This window comes from Astatotilapia calliptera, chromosome 23 (genome assembly GCF_900246225.1).
Source record: "Astatotilapia calliptera chromosome 23, fAstCal1.2, whole genome shotgun sequence".
Taxonomy (NCBI): Eukaryota; Metazoa; Chordata; class Actinopteri; order Cichliformes; family Cichlidae; genus Astatotilapia; species Astatotilapia calliptera.
Genome location: NC_039323.1, coordinates 16,963,844 through 16,973,988, shown reverse-complemented (window position 1 = coordinate 16,973,988; position 10,145 = coordinate 16,963,844). Strand labels below are relative to the sequence as shown.

General features: G+C 40.9%; 1 protein-coding gene across 1 annotated transcript in view; it reads right to left on the bottom strand.

Moving 5' to 3' along the window:
- Positions 1–208: 208 nt before the first annotated feature.
- The window catches only part of LOC113015946 (NLR family CARD domain-containing protein 3-like), a 34,579-nt gene continuing 24,642 nt past the window's right edge, over positions 209–10,145 (bottom strand). The window contains exons 5-8 of the mRNA XM_026158332.1: positions 8,919–9,092; positions 4,020–4,193; positions 982–1,028; positions 209–807 (exon numbers count right to left, since the gene is read on the bottom strand). Coding sequence (XP_026014117.1) covers positions 287–807; positions 982–1,028; positions 4,020–4,193; positions 8,919–9,092 — 916 coding nt within the window. The 3' untranslated portion in view covers positions 209–286. The remainder of the gene's footprint in view (positions 808–981; positions 1,029–4,019; positions 4,194–8,918; positions 9,093–10,145) is intronic.

Here is a 10,145-nt window from a genome sequence, read left to right as displayed (position 1 = left end):
GGTGGTGGTCAGAGGGCCTGGTGGTGCCAGTGTCCGGCAGCCTCGCCTCTGTCAGTGCGTCCCAGGGTGGCTGTGGCTACAGTGTAGCTTGCCATCACCAGTGTGTGAATGGGTGGATGACTGGATGTGTAAAGCGCTTTGGGGTCCTTAGGGATTAGTAAAGCCCTATACAAATACAGGCCATTTACCATTTTTTCTGGTTGAAAGAAACAGACATGTACAGACTGAATAATCAGTTCAACAGTCAGAGTGTTTCTCTAACAAGAGGACACTCTTTACTCTCAACTCAGCACAGACACACTGAGGCACAAGGAAAGAAATAAAATGCAGGATAAAGAGTTTCAGTGAATGTGGTGTTGAAGGTGTGGAGGTGGATCAGAGTGTCAGACGAGACTCTGTAGAAGGACAGAGTGCCAGCAGGACAGTCCACATACACTGCTACTCTGTTAGAGACAGAGGAGGAGATGGATGTTCGACTGTTAGCGTGACAGACAGAATCAGGACCATTATCAGTGCAGTTCAGACTCCAAGACTGATCATTGTATCCAAACACACAGTCATAACTGTCTCCTTTCCTTCTGATTCTTCTGTAACTCACTGACATGTCAACCCTTCCACTCCACTTGACCTCCCAGTAACAGCGACCAGTCAGTTCATTACTACACAGCAGCTGAGGCCAAACATCAAATCTGTCTGGATGATCAGGATATGACTGAACCTTCTCCACATGTTTCACTGTCGTGTAGTTGTCAGACAGTTGGAGATTTGTGTGTACTGTGTTTGTATCGATTGTGAGTTGACAGGAATCTGATGGAGAGAACAAACACAATCCAGCTGCAGTTATTGATCCATCATCTGTTCATTGATTGACACTTTGATCATGAGTCCTGACATCAGAGATGTGAATGAGTGATGTGACATTTTGAAGAGGTTGAATGTGTGCTGCTTTGTTTTCATATTTCACATTAAAAACACACTTACACTTCTTCAGCCCTGGTGTCAACCATTGGACTCCAGCAGGCTCCACCCTGAAAGGAGGAGGGGGGTCAGACCAGTACAATCTCTTTCAGCATGCACACATGGGCTGTATCCCAATTCAGGGTCTGCAGCCTTAAAGGCTGCATTTTAAGGCCGATTACGTCACAGCGACGCGATGAAGGCTGTCCCAATTCGAAGGCTGCTCGAAATGCGGTTCTCAAATGCGTCCTTCATTTCCCTGAATTTTAAGGATGTGGCGGTATAGACTTCCTGGCCCAATATATCCCAGAATGCATAGCGCGGCGGTGGGTGTGGATAATTTTGGCGAAAAAAAACGGTGGATGAGGGGCGCCCGAAGAGTAAACTTTAAGTAAGTACTGAATATTATGTCACTTATTTATGTGGAAATGTTTAATAACGAAGAACATTAAAACATTACTGTTGGCCACATGTCAGCAAAGTTATGTGACATTAGTGACGTTTGTGCTAACTTGGTTTTAAAGCCTTTACTTTAAAATATACGCCGTTCAATAGCTAACCTTAATATTACAGAGAATGATCAAAGCTCATGTAGAAACAAACAAACAAATGAACAAAAGATTTTCTCTTTCATTTCTGTCAAACAATGCTGTATGAAACGTTTCCAGCTGTTAGTATCATGGTTGCTAGGCAACCTGGGCAGTGCGACGGAGGCTAGACCGTCCCATTTCGCAAGCCTCGCACTTCCGGCCTTAGCGGTCATTGAGTATGCGGCCCTTGTGGACCGTTAAGGCTGCGTACTTTAAGGCTGCAGACCCTGAATTGTGATACAGCCATGGACATTACATTGCTCCCTGTTAGTAGACCTCTCTGCATTAAATCATCACAATTAATCACTCGCTCTCTTCCACAGCATGGAGTGTTCCCTTCCCTTAATTTCCAAAATGCCTATCATTGGGGAGGTGGGGGGGGGGGGGGGGGGGGGGATTATTCTAGGGTCTACTTTACAATATAAAGCACCTTGAGGCAACTATTGCTGTTATTTAGCACTTTATAAATAAAACTGAATTGAAATTTGAATTGAATACACTTATTGTTAGACACTGATAAAGGAACAGTCCAACATTTTCACACTAGACTTGAATCCATACATTGATCAAGTTGCTGATGATTTGGACTGATCCTGGATCTTTCTGGTTTTTTGCAGCTACTCTTTTGTTTTCTTTTTTCCTGGGTCACAGTCTATTCCATCCCTCCCATTCACTTCTACAAATATTTTCCCTTTTCTCTGGGTCTGCATTTCCTTTTGTGTTCTTTGCCCCTGTACTGATTCTGTCATGCCCTCATCTGGAAATATGTTGCAAAAAAAAGCTTAAAAATTATTTCAGACATTTTATAGTTAAGTGCAAGACCAACTCAAAACAGACCATCAAAGATTCAACCATGTTACAGTTATTCAACCTTGTTGCAGTAAAAAATGCAACAGAATTGATGATTGATGATGGTTAGTAACAGCAGTAACTCTATATTTTGCTAACACAGTAATGCCACATTGCAATTAGGGCATGAAAAGAATGTAATATTTTAAGAATTATTGCTTATTTTTCCTATACAATTGTACACTTGTGGAGGTACGCAATAACGACCGGAGAGGTTTCAGTGTCTCACTCCAACTTTATTAACTGACTCTGAACAACCTCACACACAGTAAGCGCCAAAATCTCCACCCCAGGACTTCCCTTCAACTTGGGTGTGAGTGGAGCCACCTGGTGGTCCACCACACACTATCCTTTATGCAAATAACAGAGCTCAAGTACTGATCCTGACAAGTTTCATCTGGTTTTAAAAAACTTAAAATAGGACAGTTGACATGTTGTGTGCTGTGTGCAGCAGGCAGGAAAGAGGGACCCTCATGCAGACTTGTGGAGACGAAACGTAAACTCAAAGAACTCAGCTTTATTACTGGCATAAATCAAAACAGAAAACTAAAGTGATAAGGCTAGAAACAGAGCTTGGAACAGAACACACAGGCGAGTATGAGGGTATGACGCAACGATGAGCAGGGGAAGACGCAGACACCAAATACAAGAGGTGAACAGTACCAAGAGGAAGCAGCTGGGAGACATGGCTGACACGAATTACACAGATGAGACGGGGGGAGGGCAAAACAAGAAGCACAAGACAAAAGCAGGCTTGACACAGAGAAATAGACATAACAGGTTTGACACCAAGCACCCAACATACGGAGATAAAACTGAACAGACTTAATCTTCTCTAGGGTTAAGACACCAGGCGTACAGGAAGGCACAGAAACAGAAGAGAGACCACAGAGACAAGAGTGACAAGGAAGACACAGAACAGGAATGAGCATGGAATCAAAACCTAAGAGCTAAACTCTGAACAAGAATAAAACCGAAACACCAGATAGTAATAACCAAAACAGCAATACTAGACAATCAGAACAAAAACCATAATACAGACTAACAGCAGAACTCAAAACACGAGGACCAATAGCTTAAATAGAATTGCATTGGAGATCGTGTGGAACTATTGGAATTTCAGAGATAAGTTGTACAATTCTTTTAGAAGTAAATGTATTAGTATTTAAAGTAGGTATGTAAATTAACACATTAATGCTAAATGTTTCGTAGTAATTCGAATATCTTTATATATATTTCTTATATTTGATATTCAGCTAAACTGTGCAAACAGTCATGAGGGACATGTAAATATGCTTGCATGAGATGGAAATAAAGCATTTTGTGATTATTTACACATTATTTTTTATTTATTTGAAATAATCCAAAAAGTCAATAAATGGCAACAAAAAACAGTTATTATTGTTCCCGGACAAACTCCTAGAGTTCCACAACATAAATATCTCATTATCATTAAACTAGACTAGTGTTTCTGTTGTGATCAAAGAGCAAACTTTGTAACATTTGTAACACACATGTCAAAAAGGAACTGAGTGAACAGAGAAAACATTTCAGAATCAGATTACTCTATCATTCCCTGAGGAAAGTATATTCTTACTTCTCTATCAGACATTTTCTCCATACCTGAGTGTGTCCAGTCTCCAGCATGGATCCTTCAGTCCAGCCAAAAGGAGATTTATCCCTGAGGCTCCTGGGTGGTTGTAGCTCATGTCCAGCTCTCTCAGATGGGAGGGATTAGAGCTCAGAGCTGAGGCCAGAGAAGTACAGCCTTTCTCTGTGATCAGACACCCTGATAGACTGCAGACAGAACAATTGATATGTGAACACTTTTTTGGTCCTGTGTTATTGCTCCTTGCTTTTTTTTTTTTTTTTTTTTTAAGATTATTTGCCATGCATTTAGTTAATTTTACATTTTTTTATAGCAACAACAATTTAGAACACATAATACAAGTTGTGTCAACTTTTATTATTGATAATGAGGTACTATAAGGTTTTTTTTGTTTGTTTGTTTTTTTCTTTGCCTATTGTATTTGCTAGTTTTTGTCAGTATGCAAATGTATACTTATAGTACATGAAGCCTGCAGTCAGCTGAGACTAAAATGCTTCTCCCACTGAAAACACTACATCCAGATTAACAGAATCAACCTTCTGGAACTTCAGTCCTGCTGTTTCTTTAAAAGGGACCTCTGGCTAATACGACGGGTTCGGTGTTTATTGTCTTGTCTGGGTGAACTTTGCTAGAGACAGAGAGCGGCGTTGAAAGGCTGCTCCAACGGAACTTATTGTTTCGTAGGAAAACACGAACACAGTGTACAGTCGAGTCTTAATAGCTTACAACTGGGCTCGTCAGGCACTCTTTTTGGCTGCAGTGGTTGCTATTATTATATTTACATTCTTCCATCTTGTACTTTTCCACTTTCCTTTTTCTGTCTCCCTCGCTCACAGACACATCACAGGTATGGCAGTCCATTCTCCCTGCAGCACGGACTACACTGCCCATGAGGCTACATTCTTTAGGGCTATGCCTGTAGCACTCTGCCTATTGCCTTCATATTAATTAATTTTTGAATAATAATTTTTAAAAATATTTCTTCACGTCATTATGTGGGCAGCAAGCAGGGATGACATGGGCCATGAGATTGATACACAGGCATTAGAGCCTCTTAACGTGTGTTTTGTTTGGGTTTCCACCGGCGTGGAATTACCAGAAATAGAGAGGGCATAGCCTAACATATCAAACAGGAAAATACTGCCGCATAATCCATTTATTTCAACAAAGTAACTGTATTCTGAATACCACCTTTTTAAACTGTAACTGTAACGGAATACAGTTACTCATTTTTTAAATTTTAAATACGCAACACCAGTGCATGTATTCCGTTACTCCCCAACACTGGACCTTATTTTAAACATCTGTAAATGGGATCCTCAGGAGCCACTCATCCAGTTTGGAGGTCCCTGCCCCGACTGCTCCGATTACTACAGAAACCACTTTTGCCTTCATCTTCCATATCTTTGTGAGTTCCTCTCTCATTCCATGGTATTTCTCAAGCTTCTTATATTCCTTCTTCCTGATATTGCTATAATCAGAATCAGAATCAGAATCGTGTTTATTGGCCAAGTATATGTGCAGACACATACAGGGAATTTGGTTCCGGTAGATGGTGGCTCTCAAGCACAGCAATGTAAATCACACACACACACACACACACACACACACACACACACACACACACACACACACACACACACACACACACACACACACACACACACGTCTATATATACATATTACATACATATTACACATACATACTGTACACAAAGCTGTGTAAACCAACTATAAATAACGAATCTAAACTTATATACATAAAATACAGCAATGAATGAGGTGGAATGAATACTACAAAATGTACATAACGTGCAGTTGCAGTCTGGCAGTGGGAGCAGTGTGACAGGTCAACTGTTAAGAAGGGAGATGGCGAGGGGAAAGAAACTGTTCCTGTGTCGGGTGGTCCTGGTCTGCAGGCTTCTGTACCGTCTGCCAGAGGGCAGCAGATCAAAAAGTCTGTGTGCTGGGTGTGAGGGGTCTGTGTTGATTTTCCCTGCCCGTTTCCTGGTTCTTGAGAGGTACAGATCCTGGATGGAGGGCAGGGGGGTGCCGATGATCTTTCTGCTGCCCGTACAGTCCGCTGCAGTCTGCTCCTGTCCTGTTTAGTGGCTGCTCCTTACCAGACTGTGATGGAGGAGCACAGGACAGACTCAATGACCGCAGTGTAGAACTGGATCAGCAGCTCCTGTGGAAGACTGTACTTCCCCAGTTGTCTCAGGAAGTACATCCTCTGCTGGGTCTTTTTGAGGATGGAGTTGATGTTGGTCTCCCACTTCAGGTCCTGGGAGATGGTTGTACCCAGGAACTTGAAGGTCTTCACAGTTGACACAGGGCTGTCTGATATGGTGAGGGGGGGCAGAGTTGAGGGATGTCTCTTGAAGTCCACTGTCATCTCTACAGTCTTAAGAGTGTTCAGCTCCAGATTGTGCTGACTGCACCAGAGTACCAGCCGCTCAACTTCTTGCCGGTATGCAGACTCATCACCATCTTGAATGAGGCCAATGACAGTGGTGTCATCTGCAAACTTTAGGAGTTTGACAGCCGAGTTCTTGGTGGTGCAGTCGTTAGTGTAGAGGGAGAACAGTAGTGGTGAGAGGACACATCCTTGAGGGGCACCAATACTGAGGGACCGGGTTTCAGAGGTGATCTCCCCCAGCCTCACTTGTTGCTTTCTGTCTGTCAGGAAGCTGGTGATCCACTGACAGGTAGCTGGTGACACGCTGAGCTGGGAGAGTTTGGAGGAAAGAAGTTCAGGCACAATGGTGTTAAAAGCCGAACTAAAGTCCACAAACAGGACCCTGGCATAAGTTCCCGGGCGGTCAAGGTGTTGCAGGATGTAATGCAGCCCCATGTTCACTGCATCATCCACCGACCTGTTTGCCCGGTAGGCAAACTGCAGAGGGTCCAGCTGGTGGCCTGTAATGTCTTTCAGATGGGCTAACACCAGTCGTTCGAAGGATTTCATGACCACAGAAGTCAAGGCGACAGGTCTGTAGTCATTCAGTCCTGTGATGGTGGGTTTCTTGGGAACAGGGATGATGGTGGAGCGTTTGAAGCAGGAGGGAACTTCACACAGCTCCAGGGATCTGTTGAAGATGCGAGTAAAGATGGGAGCCAGCTGGTCCGGGGGCTTTATAACTTTATATAGCTACGACTAGGGCCATCTTCCTCTGCTTGGTTTAGCTCCTCCTTTAGCCATTTCATTATCTGCTCACTGGTAGAGCATACGTATTAATTGCCCAGATCTTGTACTTCCCATTCGGCTGACTCCTCAGAACTTGTCTTATTATCTGGGTGGTTGTGGCTTTCCTAGAAGACTCATTTACCTGTGGGATTCCCAGGTACTAGAAACTGTCCTTAGTGTCTGAATTGCTGCTTTCTGATAGTCCAATTCCCTCTGTTCTGACTACCCCCCTTCTCTTTGTTACTGTCAGAGTACATCTCCAGTCCAAATGATTTTCAGATGTCAATGCTGTGCATCCTAGTGGTGTGGATCAGTGAATCAATGTATCATTCACTTCATGGCGTACAACTTGATATCATCCATGTAACACACCTAGCTAAGGATTGCTCCATTCCATTGTTCGTATCTGTAGCTAGAGTAGTTAATGATCTGGTTGAGGGGGTTCAGGCCTATTCATTGCAGCAGTAAGGACAGAACATCCCCTTGTAAATCCTGCACATGCTGGTATATTGTGTGATAAGAGCCGTTTAACCGGCCATTGTAAGGTTGATGAAGAGTATGTTTATTACAGGACAAGCACTGTGGAATTCCCAGTACCAGTGTGGTCATGGGTTTTTGACTGTCCTGCTGAGTGTTTCAAGTCTCAACCACTGAATACAATCCAGATTACAACACAGACTGGACATGTGTACCTAGTCAAATAGTCACATACACTATAAACCTACACTGGAGATTTTTATATATTGGAATCCCCATGTTAATCATTTAACCTATATATTCAAACTGTATATGACCCATCACCTCAGGTCAAATATCATGCACATTTATATTGAAACTTCATACCACTTGTACACTCGCCAGCAGTTTTTTCTGTCTTTTTGTGTCTCTGCTGTTTGTACTTAAAGGCTCAACACCCCAGGGTTTGCTTTGCTTCTTTGCTGTATGTTTTCTTGCTGTTCTGTGTATTGTGATGCGCTTTTTTGTTGTTCATATAACTCTATTTAATAAATTGTGTTTATTAACACCGGAGGAGGAGGCTTGAGGAGATTTCCTCATTGTTCCTGTCTCCCCTATTCCATCCCCTATCTGGATGACAGAGATGAGAGAAGTAGGAACGGACAGAGCAAGAGGGAGAAAAAGAGACAGAGAGGAAGGCAACATGACAGCCTTTGTGCATAATAACGTCAATAAAGTGTCATGCATTGTGCAATGCTAAAAAAACATTCCTTAGAAATATGTATGGCAAAATTATGTCCCATTTCTGTGAGAATAGTCTTACCTTCCTTTGGTCTGTGTACTTTCTTTGGTTTTTCTTTGTTCTACACAAGACCTATAAATATTTATTTATTTCCATTTTCAATTTTGTTTTAAGAATTGGAATTTTAGGTCATTTTTTCATTTCCTGCAGTCTTCTGAATTATGTATTCTATATCTACAATTCATAACAATAAAAGGGAATTAATATATCTCAAATACAAAATAGCCCTGAACTCAGCCCAGCCAACTATTAGTCAGCTATCAAATGTGTATGAAGTCACTTGTTATTATGAAATATAAAACATACAAACAAACAGAAAATCTGAATATTAAAAAAAATCTACAGTAATGGAGAGCATAACACCACAGGAAAAAGTTAAATGTAATTTGGTGATTCTGTGAGGGTTAGCTGTTTAAGTATTAACACAATTCAATTTGTTATGATCAGCAAAAATACCAGATTCCTGACCTTAGAGATTCCAGTTTACAATGTGGATCTTTCAGTCCTTCAGAGAAAAGCTTCGCTCCTAAATCCTGCAGGTCGTTGTTACTTAGGTCCAGCTCTCTGAGACTAGAGGACTGGAAGTTGAGAACAGAGGACAGTGCTGCACAGCTTCTTCCTGAGAGATTACAGCCATCCAGTCTGAAAAGCAATATTTGTGATAAGAGTAAATTACTGTAGACGTAGACAAAAGAAGAGAAAAAAGAAATTTCTATACCCACTTCACGGTTAAAAAAAAAAAACAACTAAAATTTGAGTTGGAGCAAAAATGAAATATTTTAAATTTCCTTTGTGAAAAAACAATTAAATCACTCTGTCTAAATACTCCTTTTGGCATAGTCAAAAGGCACTATTTGTCACTTTCCAATAGAATGCAATAGAAAAATAAAAACTCCTGGAAGTTTGCGTGATATTCTTGCAAAAGCATTTAAAATAAAAACCATAAACAAGCAAACAAACAAACAAAGGAACAAATAAATACATATAACACTTACATAAGTATTTACAACCATGAAACTAAAAATTGAGCTCAGGTGTATTCTGTTTCCATTGATACAGTTATCTGTCAGATATATCTAAAAGTTGAATAGAGTCCACCTGTTGATTGGGTATGATTCATAAAGGCACTTGCTGGTCTATAAAAGGTCCCATAGGTGACAGTGTGCATTTCAGAGCAAAAACAGGGAGGTAACCAAAAATCCAGTGTTGACTCTAACAAAGTAGAAGAGCGGAGAATGTTCTAGAATGACAAACATTCATACAGTAATCCACCACTCTGTCTTTATGGTAGTTGCCAGATTAAAGCACTCCTCAGTTAAAAAGACTATGATATGCAACCAAATTTGTGATTCGTAATTATCTTTGCTAATTCTGTTTTGTTCTGTATTAATCAAAGCCATATAAATTCGTTTGTCCAGCAAAGAGCCTAATGAACCTTTCAAATAGCTATAATCATGACAGAGAATAGTTTCAGCAAGCAACAACAGCAAGCCTCACTTTAGAGCATGTCCATTGCAATTGTGAATTCATAAACTAAGTCATCTGTAAACTTTTGGAAACTTAAAAATAAAATCTTTTTGATTTAACTTGAACCTTTTTTTACCTTATGGAAAGAATCCATTTTAAGTTTTTTCTATTTGCACATTATTTCTTTTGTTTAAAGAATACTAGCATTTCAGTTTGTATTAAATCATA